This window comes from Balaenoptera musculus, chromosome 11, assembly GCF_009873245.2.
Source record: "Balaenoptera musculus isolate JJ_BM4_2016_0621 chromosome 11, mBalMus1.pri.v3, whole genome shotgun sequence".
Classification (NCBI taxonomy): Eukaryota; Metazoa; Chordata; class Mammalia; order Artiodactyla; family Balaenopteridae; genus Balaenoptera; species Balaenoptera musculus.
The window spans coordinates 59,063,386-59,081,907 of NC_045795.1; the positions used below are offsets into that span (position 1 = coordinate 59,063,386).

General features: G+C 40.0%; 1 protein-coding gene across 6 annotated transcripts in view; it reads left to right on the forward strand.

The window, feature by feature from the left end:
- The window catches only part of ULK4 (unc-51 like kinase 4), a 541,913-nt gene that overhangs the window by 82,499 nt on the left and 440,892 nt on the right, over nucleotides 1-18,522 (forward strand). For 3 of the 6 annotated variants that reach the window (XM_036870500.1, XM_036870502.1, XM_036870505.1), the window contains 3 exons: nucleotides 7,957-8,064; nucleotides 9,888-9,890; nucleotides 14,051-14,134. In XM_036870500.1, the coding sequence (XP_036726395.1) occupies nucleotides 7,957-8,064; nucleotides 9,888-9,890; nucleotides 14,051-14,134 (195 nt within the window). The remainder of the gene's footprint in view (nucleotides 1-7,956; nucleotides 8,065-9,887; nucleotides 9,891-14,050; nucleotides 14,135-18,522) is intronic. The other 3 variants (XM_036870501.1, XM_036870503.1, XM_036870504.1) reach the window with 2 other exon arrangements.

The following is an 18,522-nucleotide window of genomic DNA, read 5'->3' on the forward strand; positions in this document are numbered from 1 at the left end:
ATATCCCCTCCCTCTTGCATCTCCCTCCCACCCTCCCTATCCCACCCCTCTAGGTGGTCGCAAAGCACTGAGCTGATCTCCCTGTGCTGTGCAGCTGCTTCCCACTAGCTATCTATTTTACATTTGGTAGTGTAGATATGCCAATGCTACTCTCTCACTTTGTCACAGCTTACCCTTCCCCCTCCCCGTGTCCTCAAGTCCATTCTCTACGTCTGCGTCTTTATTCCTGTCCTGCCCCTGGGTTCGTCAGAACCATTTTTTTTTTTAGATTCCGTATATATGTGTTAGCATACGGTATTTGTTTTTCTCTTTCTGACTTACTTCACTCTGTATGACAGACTCTAGGTCCATCACCCTCACTACAAATAATTCAATTTCGTTTCTTTTTATGGCTGAGTAATATTCCGTTGTATATATGTGCCACATCTTCTTTATCCATTCATCTCCCGATGGACACTTAGGTTGCTTCCATGTCCTGGCTATTGTAAATAGTGCTGCAATGAACATTGTGGTACATGACTCTTTTTGAATTATGGTTTTCTCAGGGTATATGCCCAGTAGTGGGACTGCTGGGTCATATGGTAGTTCTATTTTTAGTTTTTTAAGTAACCTCCATACTGTTCTCCATAGTGGCTGTATCCATTTACATTGCCACCAACAGTGCAAGAGGGTTCCCTTTTCTCCACACCCTCTCTAGCATTTATTGTTTGTAGATTTTTTGATGATGGCCATTCTGACTGGTGTGAGGTGATACCTCATTGTAGTTTTGATTTGCATTTCTCTAATGATTAGTGATGTTGAGCATCCTTTCATGTGTTTGTTGGCAATCTGTATGTCTTCTTTGGAGAAATGTCTATTTAGGTCTTCTTCCCATTTTTGGATTGGGTTGTTTTTTTTTTTTGATATTGAGCTGCATGAGCTGCTTGTATGTTTTGGAGATTAATCCTTTGTCAGCTGCTTCGTTTGCAAATATTTTCTTCCATTCTGAGGGTTGTCTTTTCGTATAGACGCTAATGTTAAAACTTTGATATCCAGACATCACCAAGGAGAACTTCTTACAGTGTTGCCACATTGCAACAACATTTTTAGTTATTAGATACAGAATTTTTTTTCTCTTCAAACAGGTTTACCATCTTTCTGTTCCTGCTTCTTCAGCCTTCTCTTATCTGTCTAGTGTGTTTTCTCTCTCTCACACTTTTTAAACCAACACTTGTGAAAATGAGAACTTGAAGTTTCAAGTCTACAGATCTGAAATGCAATACCCAAAGAAATCTAAGATTTAATAAAATAAAATTGAAGAGAGAATTATGGGGCTCTTCTTTTATGTGCCCAAGCTGTGTTTGGGACATTGAAAATGGTGTTCTAAGAAAGAAAAGGGCTGGGCAAAGTGGTATCAATTGGAATTCTCTGTTTATTTGAGATTGTGGAATGCCTCTTATTTCAGGGATTAGGGAGGAATTCTGAATAGTATTTAATTTAAAAGACTATGTTGTTGTGATGGCTGCTGCTGTATCTCCCTTTAGGAATAGTTGTATAAGGTTTCAAAAATGCCTCTTTGGCCTAATAAAACACTGGGTCTGGAGTTTAATTCAGTTTCTATTTGTAGCTGTTAATTGTATACCCGTTAACATGGACATTTAAAAACTATAATTTGAGAGTCAAGAGCAAGCAAACTCTTTCTGCAAGTTCAGAATATTAGTTTTATAACTGCAGAACTTCTTACTTCATCATCTTCCTGTCTCTCTGCCTAAGAGGCTCAGTCCAGGGTATGTGAGATTGAAGCACATTTGACCTTTTAATGTCAATCTGATGATTTCAGATAAAGCCAAAAGAGGCCTGGCTTCACTTTGTCAAAGTTGTTGTAAAATGGGTTTTGATTTCAAAATAGTTTAGGAAATAGCATTACAATCTTAAATTATTATTAGAAATAATCAAGCAACCCATCATGCCCGTGGTTACAGAAGGATAGTTTCTATTAGGGTAATAGAACCAGTGATGGTGTAGATATGCCTCAAAGCATAATGATACTATAAATAAGAGTCCCCCCACCAACCCCCTCATTTTCCTTAGGTTTTCCAAAACGCACACAATAGTAGAATAATACTTGAATATCCCATTTTTTATCTCTTTTAGTTTCAATGTTAGAAGGCCAGGCAGATTTTCTTTTTTACAAATTTATTTTGGGTTGCACTGGGTCTCTGTTGCTGCGCAAGGGCTTTCTCCAGTTGCAGAGAGCGGGGGCTACTCTTCGTTCGGTGCATGGGCTTCTCGTTGTGGTGGCTTCTCTTGTTGTGGAGCACAGGCTTCAGTAGTTGTGGCACGCGGGCTCAGTAGTTGTGGCACGCGGGCTCAGTAGTTGTGGCGCACAGGCTTAGTTGCTCCTCAGCATGTGGGATCTTCCTGGACCAGGGCTCAAACCCGTATCCCCTGCATTGACAGGTGGATTTTTAACCACTGTGCCACCAGGGAAGTCCCAAGGCCAGGCAGATTTTTACAGACTATAGGACAAACATGCATAAGAACAATATCCACGTATTACTTGGATTTCTGAGTTGGAAGAAGAATTAAACAATCTCGTTTACCTTTTTCTGTTTAGTATTGGCATATTTGAATGTCATACTTAGGTCAATAAAAACTTAATTTTCTGCTTGGTATTTGTCATTTATGTGGTTTGTTCATTAATTAGTCTTACAGTTTTCCTTTTTAATATTAATATTTCTTTAAATTTTTATAGACCAAGTGGAAAATCTATACAAATAACATTGCAGGGAAACATTATTTGTTGTGTATTGTTAAGTGGTATCCAAAGTTAATTTTTGCAAGTGAGATGTCATGTTGCTGTGGCATTACTGGCATAGATTATATGATGTTTGTCAGTTTACAAGACACCGAGCTCCAAAGCAATTTCTTTTATGCCGGGGGCAGTTCAGTTTTATCTCTTTAAGGGTCTGCAGCCTTAAAATGTTTTTGATTTCCTGTGATGCTTACTGATACAAAATGCCAGTGGATGATAAAATGGAGAAAGGCTATATGTCCCTGCTGTGAATTTTGTGAAGCAGAAAGTTGGATCTGGATTTTGAATTTAGTATGAGGTTGACTTGAAAAGAATTAAACCTTTTAGTTTGAGATAATTGTAGATTCACATGCAGCTGTAAGAAATAGTACAGAGAGACACTGGGTATACTTCATCCAGTTTTCCCCGATGGTGACATCTTGGAGAACTATTGTGCAATATCACAACCAGAATATTGACGCTGAGATAGTTAATGAAGAGAACAGTTTCATCCCCACAAGGATCACCCTTATTGCCCTTTATAACCACACCCTCTTCCCTCTGTCTCATGCCCCTCCTTCCAACCCCTGGCAACCACTAATCTATTCTCCATTTCTGTACTTCTGTCATTTTGAGGATGTATGAATGGAACTGTATGGTCTGTAACCTTTCAGAGTTGGCTTTTTTTCACTTAATGTAATTCTCTGGCTATTCATCCTGGTTGTTGCACGTGTTACCAGTTTGTTACTTTTTTTTTTATGATTTTTTTTTTTGATGTAGACCATTTTTAAAGTCTTTACTGAACCTGTTACAACATTGCTTCTGTTTTATGTCATGGCCCTCTGGCTACGAGGCATGTGGGACCCCAGCTCCCCAACCAGGGATCGAACCCACACCCCCTGCATTGGTAGGCAAAGTCGCAACCACTAGACTGCCAGGGAGGTCCCAACAGTTTGTTACTTTTTATTGCTTAATAGTATTCCTTAGTATGGCTGTACCACGGTTTATTTAACCATTTACCTGATGAAAGATACCTGGATCATTTCCAGTTTGGTTAGTTACAAATAAAGCTGTTGTAAAATTGATGTACAGATTTTTGTGTGGATGAAAGTCTTCATTTCTCTGGGATAAATGCTGATGAGTTTCTGGGTTCTCTGGTAGCTGCATGTTTAGTTCATTTGTTTTTTTAGAGAAACTGCCAAACTGTTTTCCAGCCTGCCTGTACCATTTTACACCCCCACCAGGAATGGTATGAGTGATCCAGTTTCTCCCCATCCTCAGCAGCAGGTGGTGTTGTCACTCTTTTATTTTTGCTATTCTGATAGGTGTGTGGTGATATCTCATTGTGGTTTTAATCTGCATTTCCCTAATAGCCAATGATGTTGAACATCTTTTCATGTGCTTATCTGCCAGTTGTATAGCTTCTTTGGTACAATGTCTCTGTGCTTTTGGTATCAAATCTACTCTTTACCTAGATTCTGAAGACTTTATCTTATTTTTTTACTTCTAGATTTCTGTTTTACATTTAAATCCATGATCCATTTTGAGTTGATATTTTGTATAAAGTGTCAGGTGACTTAGGTTGAGGTTTCCTTTTTGTTTTTCCTGTGGAGAGCCAGTTGCTCCAGCAACATTTCTTGAAAAGATTGACTTCCCTCTGTTGTATTGCCTTTGCACCTTTGTCAAAAATCAGTGGGCCATACTTGTATGGAACTAGTTCTGGATTCTCTGTTCTGGTCCATTGATCTGAGTGCCTGTTTCTCTGACGATGCCACACGGTCTTGATTACTGTAGCTGTATAATAAGTCTTGAAATCAGGTGGAACAGTTTCAACCACCTTATTCTCCTTTTTCAAAATTGTTTTGGCTCTTCTGATACTTCTGCTTTCCACATGAATTGTAGGATAATCTTATTGATATCTACAAAAAAAATCTTGCTAGGATTTTGATAGGAATTTCAATAAACCAAGCTCTCAGTTTGGGGGAAATTGACATCTTTACCGTGAGTCTTACTATATATGAACATAGTATATCTCCTTTGTGTATTCATTTATGAGATGGTCAGTCAGGAGTGGCCACAAGAGGAGAGAGAGGAGAGGCTCAGGAAAATAAAGTTTATTGTGTTTACAGGTCTTAGAGGCAGGCATGGCATACAGGGCCAAATGGAAAAACACCAAGGTGGTCAGGAGGCAGAAAAGGGGAGTGCTGAAGCCATTGCCTTTATTGGGGTTTCCACGGGAAAGGCGAGGCAGGATAAACACCTTAGAATTGGCTAGTCTGAATAGTTTCAGCAGGCTTTGGGCTATAGGAAGAGTCTCTCCGTGCGTGGTACCTGGCCCTGGGATGATGAAGGCAGAAGAATATTGCCCCCTGAGGCATAAGGGCCAGATAGAGGAGGTGTGGCTCTGGATTGGCGAGTTTGCATATTAAAGACATGCTCTCCTGGGCCTTTGCTACCTCTAAGAATTGGCTGGCCCTGGGAGGGTAGGGTCATTCCCTCCCCAGCCAGAAAGGTTTTTTTAAGATGTCAAAACATCATATTGTACAGAAAATAAAATACACACACACACACAAATACATCTCTTCATTTATTTAGCTAGTCTTTGATTTTTTTTAAAAACAACATTGTTTATATTTATATTATACATAACTTATCAGTCCTGTGGTGTCATCATTTTACCCATTCAAGTGAAGTATAGAAAACTTACCTCCCTTTTCAACATTTAACCTCCCTCATTTTTATATAGTTGTCTTAAATATATCCTCTAAATCCATTTAGAACCAAATCAAGCATTTTCCTAACGTTTGCTTCAACCATCCAACATAATTTAGAAAACTTAATAGGAGGCGGAAAGCCTATTGTATTTACCTGTATTTTTGCCTACCATGTTTTTGCTTCCTTCCTGATTTTCCAAGGTTCTTTTTTTTTTTTTTTTTTAATCATTTCCTTTCTCTTTAGAATACTTCCTGTATCCGTTCTTTTATGATAGGTATGCTGGTGACAGATAGCTGTTTTTGTAGGTAAAAAGAAAAGGCTGAACGTTGTTAATTTCAGATGGGTTCAAGGTAATACTAGTGGATGATCAGTACGGGTTGAAAGAAAAGGAAGACTGTGTGTAGAAGTGACCTGCAAGGGCTGATGTGATGTATATGATTCCTTTTTCCTCCTCAACCACTTTATATGGGGGATTCAATGTGTGTAAGGCAGTGGGTGGTGGGAGTTCACAAGGTGGTATCCGTGTACAGGGGAATACTACTCAGCAACGAAAAAGAATGAACTATGTATAAACATAACAACATGCAAGAATCTCAAATGCATTATGCTAAGTGAAAGAAGCCAGAGAAATGAGAATACATAGTATATGATTCCATTAACGTAAACTCTAGAAAATGCCAACTAATGACAGAAAGTAAATCAGTGGGAGGAGGGAAAGGTAGTGAAATGGAGGGATTACCAAGGGAACTTGAGGAAACACTTGGGGGTGTTGCTATCTTGATTGTGGTGGTGATTTCACTGGGACGTGCGTATGTCAAACATATCTAATTGTACACTTTAAATATATGCAGATCTGGAAATTCCCTGGCGGTCCAGTGGTTAGGAGTCGGCACTTTCACTGCTGTGCCCCTGGGTTCAATCCCCGGTCAGGGAACTAAGATCCTGCAAGCCTCACGGATGGCCAAAAAAAAAAACAACAATGCAGCACATTGTAGGTCAGTTGTAACTCAATAAAGCTGTTCAGAAAAACCCACATCAACAAGTGTTCCTCCCGTGCATGACTGTTGTGCAGCTCCCTGATGTGCAACTCCAACTTGTCCACACTCTTGTTTTACAAACGGGACCAGTGATTACACGCTGGGATGTTGTAGCATCGTCAAATTGCTCTGAAAGTTTTTAAGTGCTCAGTTTCAGTTTTTAAACTTTTTAAGTTTTAAAAAAATTTATTTTATTTTTTGTTTATTTATTTTTGGCTGTGTTGGGTCTTCATTGCTGCGCATGGGTTTTCTTCTCTAGTTGTGGTGAGCGGGGGCTACTGTTCGTTGCGGTGTGCGGGCTTCTCATTGCTGTGGCTTCTCTTGTTGCGGAGCACGGGCTCTAGGTGCGTGGGCTTCAGTAGTTGTGGCACGTGGGCTCAGTAGTTGTGGCTCGCAGGCTCAGTAGTTGTGGCTCGCAGGCTCAGTAGTTGTGGCTCACAGGCTTAGTTGCTCCGTGGCATGTGGGATCTTCCCAGACCAGTGCTCGAACCCGTGTCCCCTGCATTGGCAGGCAGAGTCTCAACCACTGCGCCACCAGGGAAGCCTTAATTAATTTTTAAAGTGAGATATAATTGACATATCACATTGTATTAGTTTTAGTTGTACGACCTAATGTTTTGATATATGTTCAATTTAAAAACATATCTTGTCACAGTAAGAAATCATCTTGTTTGTGCACCATGTTTTCAGTTGCATGCACTGTTTCGGAGCAATGCTTCCACACTATTTATATACAATTTTTTCCCATCTCATTCTATATGTATCATTCTGAAATCATTATACCCTACTTCATGGTCACAGTATCATTTGATTAGCCTGTGTTCTGGGGTATACATTCTGGCATGGAGCACATGGGATTTTCTCAGCATGAGTCCTAGGAAATTAACTAGATCTGATAAAACATGCTGCCGGATTTCAAAGTGGATTATACTGGAATGTTGGTATAATGTTGCCCCACTTATATTTTTGAAGGAATCATTTAAAAGTTTCATGCAGTGTTAAGAATTTTTCAAACTGGGGTGCGCTGGAGCATCCTAGGGATCTGGCATGGGAAAATCTGTGTTCAGATTCTGGCTTCCCAGTGGGCTGGATGGCATGGGGGCAAGCGGCTGCAACTCTCTCAGCCTAGGTTTTCTGGCTTTAAAGATAGAGCAACGGTTGCCTCACAGAAGATTGGCGATATAGTGAAAATGCTTGGTAACTGATAAGTGCTGTAAGTCGGTAAGTTTATTTCACTGGGTGTATTTGTACCTTCGTCTGGGAGAGTTACTATTTTTTTCCTTCAGGAATAAGGCCCGTATGTTGAAAATAATTTGGAAACCAGTTCTTAAAAATGGAAGATGAATTTTGTAGAGTGTCTTGCCTGTTGCATATAGGCTAAAGAACCAAGAGATGCACATGAAATAATATACTTTTTCCCTCTCTTTTCAGGCAGTTACTCTCTTAACCGAATTAATTAGGGAAAACTTCAGGAACAGCAAATTAAAACAGTGCCTTTTACCAACCCTGGGGGAGCTGATCTATCTTATAGCCACCCAGGTAAGACTGTCTGTTTAACTCTGTTGTTCTTTGATGTGTTCTGACGTATCATGGCTGATAAGTGTTAATACCAAAGTTTTTTGATTTTGCCCCTTTGAGCACACCTAAGGAATTTAGGAAAATTTTTACCTCTGGAGGAGAGAGGCTCTCAGTGTCTTTCTGACTCTTCTTCTATCTCTCCTTGTCTGTCTTCCCTCTCCCCCAGTGCCTCTTTTTCTTTAAAGTGTAGGAGATTCTCAGGCTGTATTTTGAAACCAGTGGACCAGAGTCCCCAAAGTACTCCCTAGGTTGCTGCCATCTTTGACTCCTTCATGCGAGAGGATCCTGTGGGTTCTCCCAGTGTAAAAGCGCCATTATTATTTAAAACACTGTGTGTAAATATAGCTCTTAACATGGCGTGAGAATCTGTGACTGCAGAATTTGACTTCTTATATTTGGGAATATATTGAATAGATATAGATAAATTACGAGTTATTCATTTCATGTGATGCTCTGAGTGTTTTAATGAGTACCAGTTAAGTTATAAGTTAATCAAAAGTTCTCTCCTTATACTTATGTTTTGCTTCTAGAACTTGCTTAAATGTTATATAACCTGAGTATCCTTAGTATCTAAATTGACTTTCTGGATGATCATCATTTTAAGGCAATTAACTTAATTACTATAAAACATCAGTATTTGAAATCATTTAGTTCCATATTCAGTATTGATAGCCTGTATGGCAAATCTCACCTCCTTAGTCTTCCTTTTCATAAATGTCTTGGCTATTCCTGGCCCTTTACATGTCAGAATAAATTTTAGAATCAGATTGTCCAATTCTGAAATCATCTTTTGAACCCTGCGTTGACTATACAGAAATACTGCTGTCTTTGTGATTTTGAGTCTTCTAATGCATGTTCGGGATTGTACTGCATCTATGAGGAAAGTATTAGTACATTTATGATATGTTGTCCTTTAATGCACAAAAAAATGGTGTTTTCATATATTTATATTAAAAGATTTTTCATTTAAGTTATTTAAATTATTGGGTTGGCCAAAAAGTTTGTCATCTTAACAGAGAAACCCAAATGAACTTTTTGGCCAACCCAATATATTTCACTCATAAAGCTTTTGTACATTTAGCTTGGTTGAGTTTATTCTCAGGTAATTTTATATTTTGAAGAGATAACACATTCATGAAACTAGAAAACTTGGAAGTATAGAAAGGTATACAGGGAAGGGTCTCTTTTCTGTTTTTGTCCCCCATCTGTGTAGTTCCCCAACAAATAACCATTACGATTACTTTCTTACTTATATTTACAACATTAGGTTTGCACAAATGAGCGAGTAGAAATGTAGATTCTTACTTTGTCTCATTTTATATAGCAAGTAGAGCAACTTTTTTCACTTAATAGTTACACAGTATTAAAAACAGTGTATGGAGATACATACACTGGAGCTATTTCTTAATAATTAATATGGATGTCTTTCTCAATTAGTACTTAGAGCTCCCTCCCTCCTCCTCTTGCACTGGAACATTCTCTTGTGTGCTAAGTTTTGTGAAAGACGGTTTTCCTTGAAGTTCTCGGGGGGTGGGGCTGGAGAGTTTATATTGGCTTTACTCTTACCTTGGGCCCTGGAGACCTTGACATCAAAGCTCAAATTTACCAAGTTCTGCAGGCCCTCAGAATAAAAGCAAACTTCAGTGCTCTGTTTATCCCTTTGTGCTTGCAGCTAATTTTTGGCTTGATTATTCTTTGTTTTCTTGTCAGCTCTCTGAGGCATTTTAAGGATACAGAATAAAACTGCTTTCCTTAGAAGAAAGGTCAGGTATCTCAGACCACAGGAAGTGTGGTCTGCCATCTTATCATGGGTGGGAGTCTAGTCCAATTTTTTGGGGGGGCGTGTGTCCCATTTTTATTTTTACCTTTCCCCCCAGCTTAATTGAGGTATAATTGGCATAGCGTAAACTGCACACGTTTAAAGATTAAAATTTCATCAATGCTAATATATGTATACATCTGTGAAACCATCACCACAGTCAAGATAATGAAAATATCGCCTCCAAAAGTTTTCTCAGCACCGTTTGTTACCCCTCCCTCCTGCCCCTCTCCCCACCCCCAGGCAACCGCTGATTTGCCTTCTGTCATATAGACTAGTTTGCATTTTGTAGAGTCTTATATAAATGGAATAATGCAGAATCATATTTCTATTTGTTTCTAAAAGTAGATCTAGAGAATCATTTCCCTTCGTTCTTACTTTAATTGGATGTAAGCCAGGCTGTTTTAATAAAGGGATGATTCTGTGGCCATGACATTTGACCACATCTTATGATAGCAAACCAGAAAAGGAAGTTATGTCCCTGGATCCACACAAATCACTAATGTTTCACGAGATGAGGCTGTTAGTGGCATTGTCACTTAGAATATAGGTCAACCTTAACATCTCAGGTCACTGCTGACGTAGTGAGACTGACCTGAAGTGAGTGATATATGTATACACACACACACACACATACATACATGCATATCGTATATAATGTAGACACCTAAGTCCTGTCCTTTTGATTCTCTGGTAACACCCTAAGGTTATAAGCATGAGAACAGAAGACCAGACTGTGATTCTGACGAGGATGTTATGAGGCAACACATTTATAGTTTACGTACTTTTTTTCTGACTTTTGTCAAGGATACATACCACATTGAGGCCAGGTATTCTTATATTTTGTCTCTTTTTGTCCAGCCCATAATCATTTCCAGATGATCTCCTTGCTTCACCCTTGTGTCCATTGAAGTCCTCCCCAAACATCAGCCAGAGTGAGCCTGTTAAACCCATGAGACTCTGCAGTTGTCACTCCTCAGAGCCCTCCCATGCTTCCTGTCTTCCTCGTTGTCACAGCTAAATCTCTAGTTGCCTTCTGGGCTCTTGTGAGCTGCCTCCCCAGTCCCCGTATGACCTCTGCCCTCACGACCCTCTTACTTGTTTCCTCCTCCCAGGCGCACTGCCCTCCCCACAGTTCCCTGAAACCCCCCGTACCCTGATCCTGCCTCCACACCTTTGCATTCGCTGTTCCTCCTGCTTGCATTGTTTTCCCCCCAGATGTTTACACTTTCTCTCTGCTCACATGGGTCCCTGCAGAGAGCCTTCTCCTGGCCCTGAGCAATGGGAGATGGAGCCTCTCTGACTACAGTCTTCCTCTAACCCCTTAGCCTGCTGTGCTTTTCTTCCTTTTTTTTTTTTTAATTAAAAAAGTTTTTATTGAGGTATAGTTGATGTACAATGTTGTGTTTAATTTCTGCTGTACAGCAGTGACTCAGTTATATATATATATATATATATATACACACACACACACACACACACACACACACACACTTTTTAATATTCTTTTCCATTATGGTTTATAACAGGATATTGAATACAGTTCCCTGTGCTATACAGTAGGACCTTGTTTATCCATTGCTATGCTTTTCTTTATAGCGCTCATCACTATCTTGACTTGTTTATTTTGTTTAATTAAAAAAAACCCTTTGTCCCCCACTAAATACCATTAAGACAGAACGTTTATCTTTCTTGCTCACAGCTGTGTGGCTATTGTTTAGAAGAGTTCCTGGCACACAGTAGGTGCTTTTTTCCACTCATGAACTGCACCAAGGCTACTGGGACTGGAGGGAAATGAGCAGGAAGTAGGGCTGCAGAGACTGGCAGGGACGTGACCATGGAGGGCTCCTCGGCCAAGTCGGATGCCTGGGTCTTGATCCTGAGAGCAAGGAAAAGCCGATAAAGTTTTAAGAAGGGTAAGGGTGTCATCTGATTTAAGTGCCACAAAGATGACTCTGGTTTAAATGTGGAGAATAGATTGGAGGATGGTAAGAGAGGCTTGTGGATCCTAATGGAGAGTAAGTGAAGCAGGAGAAAACTTAGGAAAAGAGTGGGCATTTCAGAAGAGAGAAGGTCAATAGGGCTGAATGTCCAAGAAAGAGGACCACAGAGTCCCCTGGCTTGAGTGACACGAAAGTCACCGGTAACCCAACAAGAGCTGTTTCGTGTATTTATTTATTTAACGTGGAGTGAGTGAGGCCGAAGAAGTCAGACTGCAGCGTGTTGAGGATTTAGGGGGAGGTGAGGACACTTGAAGTGAACGTAAAGCTTAGGATGGTTGTGGGAAAGAGCGGAGGGGCGAGGGGCTGTTTTGAAAATGGGAGACAACAGGGGGCCAGATCAAGCTGGCGGAATAGAAGGACGTGGAGCTCACCTCCTCCCACAAAGACATCAAAAATACACCTACAGGAGACTTCCACTGCCGGGGGCACGGGTTCGATCCCTGGTCGGGGAACTAAGATCCCACATGCCACGTGGCCCAGCTGAAAAAAAAAAAAAAAAAAAGAAGAAAAACATCTACAGGTAGTTCTCCCAGCACACCTGAAAATGGGAGATGACAGTGAGTCTGTTCTAGTGGAAACGGAAGGGATCCCATGGCGATAGGACATCGAGCACTTAGGAGCAGCAAGGGATGGTCCGGATCCTAATGACCCTGAAGAAAGCAGGCTGGGAAGGGGCTCGTGAGCCCATGTGGAAGGGGCGGAGGACCCTGTCCTGCTGCAACCACTGGGTGTGAGCAGCAGCTGGCTGCAGGTGGAGGTGAGTTAGTAGTTCCTTTCTCATCACTTCCATGGTCTCTGCGAAGGAGGAAAAGTAGGTGAGGTGATGGGAGGGCCTCGGGGTTGAAATACTGTGGTCCTTTAGGAGAGGGAGTTGGTCAGAGAGAGAGACAGGCCTGGAGAGTGACGTGGAAGGTCCCTGGGCTTGCTGCTCCTAGGTCCTTTGTGGACTCTGTGTTCTTGGTGTCACCCGTCCAAGAGCCCAGCTGTCTGAGCGCAGGCCTGGAGAAGACAAGCCACTGGCCCCCTCTAAGGTTGAGTTTCCCCGGGCCCAGGACAAGGGCACTCCAGAGGGTGAGGTCATTCAGGCCTTTGGCAAGAGTGATTAAATGATAGACCAGGAATCTAAGTGGCTGCCAGGGAGGGTAGGGGATAGACGGGGAAAGAGAAGGGGTGGGGGAGGGGAGACGGGGAGCCGAGTCCAGTGATGTTAAGGAAAGGTTGTGGTGGGCCTTCTGAATAAATGAGCTGGAAGGGAGGAACGTTGTGTTTGGAAGTTGAATTGGGTGCTGAATTCGCGATTTTTGAGCTGGAGCAGCTCTGGGTGATAATGTCTAGATTATGACCCTATGTGGAATTCCATGATTAAGGGTACAGTTTTAATGGGTCACAACTCTCATCATGGGTATTAAATACTTTTGGATCAGTAACGTACCAATTCTAACATTTGGACAATCTTAAATAAATATTCTAAGCAGAGCCTAATTTCTTCTGCTATAAAGAGATTATTGTTTTTCACCTTCCTCTGTGGCCCCTGGTTTAGTTTGTGATTTTATTTGATAGGTTCCAGGAGTGTTCTTGCGTTTCTCTCTCTAATTTGGTTCTTCCGTGAAAGAATTTTTCCTGACGTCATTAAAATCAGTGTACCCGCTAATCATAATTGCTGACTTTTATTGAGCTTTGTCTTGCTAGGTAGCATACTGAGTTTTACTTGTTCCTATGGATTATCCAGAGATATTACTCAAAGCTGTGTGTTCTGTGCTTTCAAATCGTTACGGATAATGTCATACCTTTTAGGTAGGAGTCGCTGTATCATCACCTACAGTTATCAGTGGAATGGTTTCTCTATCGACGAGGTCATACTGTCATTTCTTAGTTCTTTCCATCTAGCTACTGCTGAGGGGATCTTACCAACATCATATACAACGTAATGAGAAATAGAAGAAATACCTTGTATGTACAGTGCAGTAAAAGACCCCTCATCAGGTCGTAATTGTCAGGCTGTACTTTCAATAGAATGTTAAGAAGTTTTAGGTAGTTTGTATATATGAAACCGAGCCTTTTTCTTGAAAGGGTTAATATCTTTTGTGCTATTAGCTTCACTGCCTTTCCTTCCACTTCATTTTAGGAAGAAAAAAAAAAGAAGCCCCGAGAATGCTGGGCTGTTCCCTCGGCTGCATACACGGTGCTAATGAGGTGCCTTCGGGAAGGGGTAAGGCTCCTTTGTTGTCCTCTGTAGACGCCTGCAATTGTGATAACCCTTCAGGCACTGTGTGAGGATTGTAGCCTGCAGCAGTGCAGGAGCCTGTCAACCAAGCACTGTATTGCTCCTGAATTTAAGTAATCCCGACAAGCCACTGTAAGCCAGTGACCTACAGTGGAACAAGTGTAAAAACGAACCAACTCTCATTCACTTGTTTAAATGTTTTGCTTTTTAAGAGGTGATAGCAAATATAAACAACCTAACTGGTTCTCAATAACATATACTTAATCCTGCCCCCTCTTTTAAAGTTATCGATACAGCAGTTTAACAAGCAAGGTGTATGCAGAGAATTTTCTGCGAACCTTCAACATCCCCGTGATTATCTTGTCAGGCTGCCATTTTGTGGTTCAGAAACGGGGAAGCTGCCACTAGTATCTGTTGATTTTAATATTAAGTAGTAGTTATTATGTGATGTGGTTTTTTTTTTTTTTTTTTTCAATTTATTCACATCCCTTCTCATGCTATTGTTCATGGCTGAAAACCAGCCAGCTGGCCAACCAACCAACCTGAATATGTAGCTCCTGTGTGTAATTGTGTAGAGGTTTTAGTAACTGACCTAAAAGGTTGGCATTTTTCTGTTTGCTTTAAACCTTGACATTGTTTCACCCAAGGCAGAGCCATAAGCTAAAAACATTCCTTAAGGAATGAAAAAAACACATGTCAGAATAAACATCTTTCTTTTGAGTTCATTACTTCATGTGTTATATGGTAATGGAATGATGTCCCAAGTGTAGAAAAATCTCTGCAAGGTTTTCCCCTAGTGATCCAGAAAGGAGGTGTGAACACTTACCCGCCTGTAGGGTTAACTGTGTAGTCAGTTGTCACTGTGGGATGTGAATGAAGCCAGTAATCTGTACTTTATCAACAATATGAGAATTAAGTTATTTTTATCTATAGTCAAAAGACATGTTTGGATTTATCACTCAAGGCCTCAAGCTAGGCACACCTGGGGGCACACGGATGAAGAAGGTGGAATTTCTATTCATGCACAGATCCTACCTGTTGTGGGAGATAAGATAAAAATATAAAGTGGAATCTGTCAAGTACATTCATGCAAAAGAACAAAGTATAGGAGCTCAAAGGTGAAAGGAGTCTTCTAGGAATTTTTTAAATGATGTAAAGAAATTTTTAAAACTTTGTGTCTTTAATTTATAAAATTTAGATTAATGCTTAGTAAAAGATGATCAATTCTAATCCATGAGGTGGTATCCTTTATTAAGTATATCCTCCCCACCCCCTCCTGTGTTTTCATTGAGTACATACTGTAAAGAATAGCGTTTGATATACATGTGTATTGTTAACAAATAATAACTGTAAAATAGTGATGTAGCTAATGATATAGTTAATGAATGTACACACTTGCCTTTTATTGTCTTGGTATGTATGGCAAGTCTTGTATACTTTTCATTAAGAGGGAGAAAAGTCCAGAACCCTCTAATTTATGAAGATTTTATATGTTTGAAAAGCACTTAAATGTATGCTTTGACAGCGTGTACACTAATATTGTCCCTAATAAATAAATTCAGAGGTGATCATCCCCCCCTAAAAAAGGATTTCTATCCTTACAAAAATAATTCAATTGTAGCAATTCTTTAGCATATTCGTCTAATGTATTCAGGACATAGTTGAGGTAAAAAAATTTTAAGCCACTTCAATGATTAAAAAAAATTTTTTTTAATGTAGAAAACTGTTTTCCCAGCCCCTACTGGTATTTCTGAATGTAGGTTCTTTTCTAGCGAAATGTACCTCATATACAGAAGAGTATATGAAATGTAGGAGTATGGTTAAAAGCACACACTCTGACCCACTTACTCTATTTAAAAAAAAGTGGGGGGGGGACTTCCCTGGTGGTGCAGTGGTTAAGAATCCGCCTGCCAATGCAGGAGACATGGGTTCGAGCCCTTGTCCAGGAAGATCCCACATGCCGCAGGGCAACTAAGCCCATGGGCCACAACTACTGAGCCTGCACTCTAGAGCCTGTGGGCCACAACTACTGAAGCCCTCATGCCCTAGAGCCTGCGTGCCGCAACTACTGAACCCTGCGTGCCGCAACTGCTGAAGCCCGTGTGTCACAACTACTGAAGCCTAGGGCCCGTGCTCCGCAACAAGAGAAGCCACTGCAATGAGAAGTCCGTGCACTGCCACGAAGGGTAGCCCCCACTAGCTTCAACTAGAGAAAGCCCGCATGCAGCAATGAAGACCCAATGCAGCCAAAAAAAAAAAAAAAAAAAAAAAAAAAAAACGCCGAGGAGGGGGGGCGCGTCGCTGGTTGCTTAGAGAGTTTTTCTCTCTCCCTCTAGGATTGCAATATGTACTTTCTTTCAAAGAGTAAACACTGTTCTGAGTTTGGTGATAAACTTTCTCAAGGTTTTCTTAAAATTTTTTTCTCTTTTCTTTCTACTTTCCCAAGTTTTTCTTTATAGTGTTTCCCTTTTTGAATGTATTGCTAAATATTACATTGATTGAGTCTAAATGTTGAACTCTATAAATGGACTGGCGCTGTGTTCTTTTGAGACAAGTTTTTTGCTTAAAGTTAGGTTGAGATTGGTACATGCTGATTGTGTAAAGTGTTTGTACCACTGAATAGTATGGTGTTGATGTGTGCCTCAGAGACACATGTGTGTATCAGTTTATACTCCCACCAGCAGTGTATAGGAATATCCATTAACTCACATCTTCTTGAACATTTGATATAGTCAGACTTTAAGTTTTTGCCAGTCTCGTGGGCATTAAATTGTTTCTCAAAGTAGTTTTGTTTTTTGTTTTTTTTTTAAATTTTTTATTTATTATTTATTTATTATTTTTATTTTTGGCTGTGTTGGGTCTTCGTTTCTGTGCGAGGGCTTTCTCCAGTTGCGGCAAGTGGGGGCCACTCTTATTCGCGCCACGCAGGCCTCTCATTATCGCGGCCTCTCTTGTTGCGGAGCACAGGCTCCAGACGCGCAGGCTCAGTAATTGTGGCTCACGGGCCTAGTTGCTCCGCGGCATGTGGGATCTTCCCAGACCAGGGCTCGAACCCGTGTCCCCTGCATTGGCGGGCAGATTCTCAACCACTGCGCCACCAGGGAAGCCCTCAAAGTAGTTTTAATATGCGTTTTCCTGATAACTAATGAGAATGACCATCTTTTTCTATTTATTTTGGTTTCTGTAGTTTTTCCTGTTGTGAAAATGATTGTCTTAATTTTTTCTGTTGCTTTGTAGGAATTCTGCACACCTTCATTCCCACCCTCCCACCCACCCAGCCTATTGTTATAAAATGTTTCAAGTATTAGAAAAGGAAAGAAAACTATAACGATCACCTCTATTTACATCACCTAGGTTCAACTGTTAACGTTTTGCCCTCTTTGCTTTGTTGTAATATGTGTGTGTGTATATCTATCCATATATGTGTATTTATTATTTATTCATTCATTTACTTTCTGAACTGTTTGAAAAAATTTCAGATGTCATGGTACTCCACCCATAGGAGTTTTTTTAAAACGTATTCTGGATATTAATTTTTTGTTATTTATGTGTATCCCAGATACTTTCTAATTTGTGTTTGGTCTTTTCATTTTCTTTACAGTGTCTGTTGATAAGCAGAAGTTCCTAATTTTAATAGAAATTTATCAATCCATTCCTTTATTATTTGTGTTTTTTATATCTTAAGAAAAGGTTCTCTACTCCAACTTCATTAAGATGGTCTATTACATATTTCTTCTAAAAGTTTTATTTTTCCTTTTTCCCTTTAGAAGTTTAAGCTATTTGTAATTGTTTTGTGTGTGTGGTGCTATGTGTGGATCCAGTTTTATTTTTAAAAATAAACATAATCTGTTATCCCAGCATCCCTTAATTAAAAGTCCATCTTCCCCCCACGGCTCTGCAGTGTACCTCTGTCATGTCAATGTGCATGTCTCTTCCTGGTCTCTATTTAGTTCTGTTGACCTATTATCTGTGCCATGCTGTCTAAATTAATAGTATTTATTTTTAATAATTTAAAAATATAGAGGGGTGTTTTTTCTTACCATTTTAATCTTTTTCATGAGTTTCTTAGCTTTTTTTGGTTCCTTTTTACTTAAAAAGTTGATTCTAAAAGTTATATGCAAGTTCACCTGTTGGGATGTTGATTGAGAGTATATATCTATGAATAAATTTGAGGAGAATTAGTTGATATTAGTGAAAATGGAAGGCATACTCAATGAGAAAACTAGAAAGAGAATGACACATTTGGTTTAAAAAACACTGGAATAAGATGATTGAAGTTCCTTTGAATTCTTGATGACATTCAGCTAATGTATTTAATTCATTGCTAAAGTTAACTCTGTCGTATACAGCTCCCGTTCTTTACAGGTAGCATT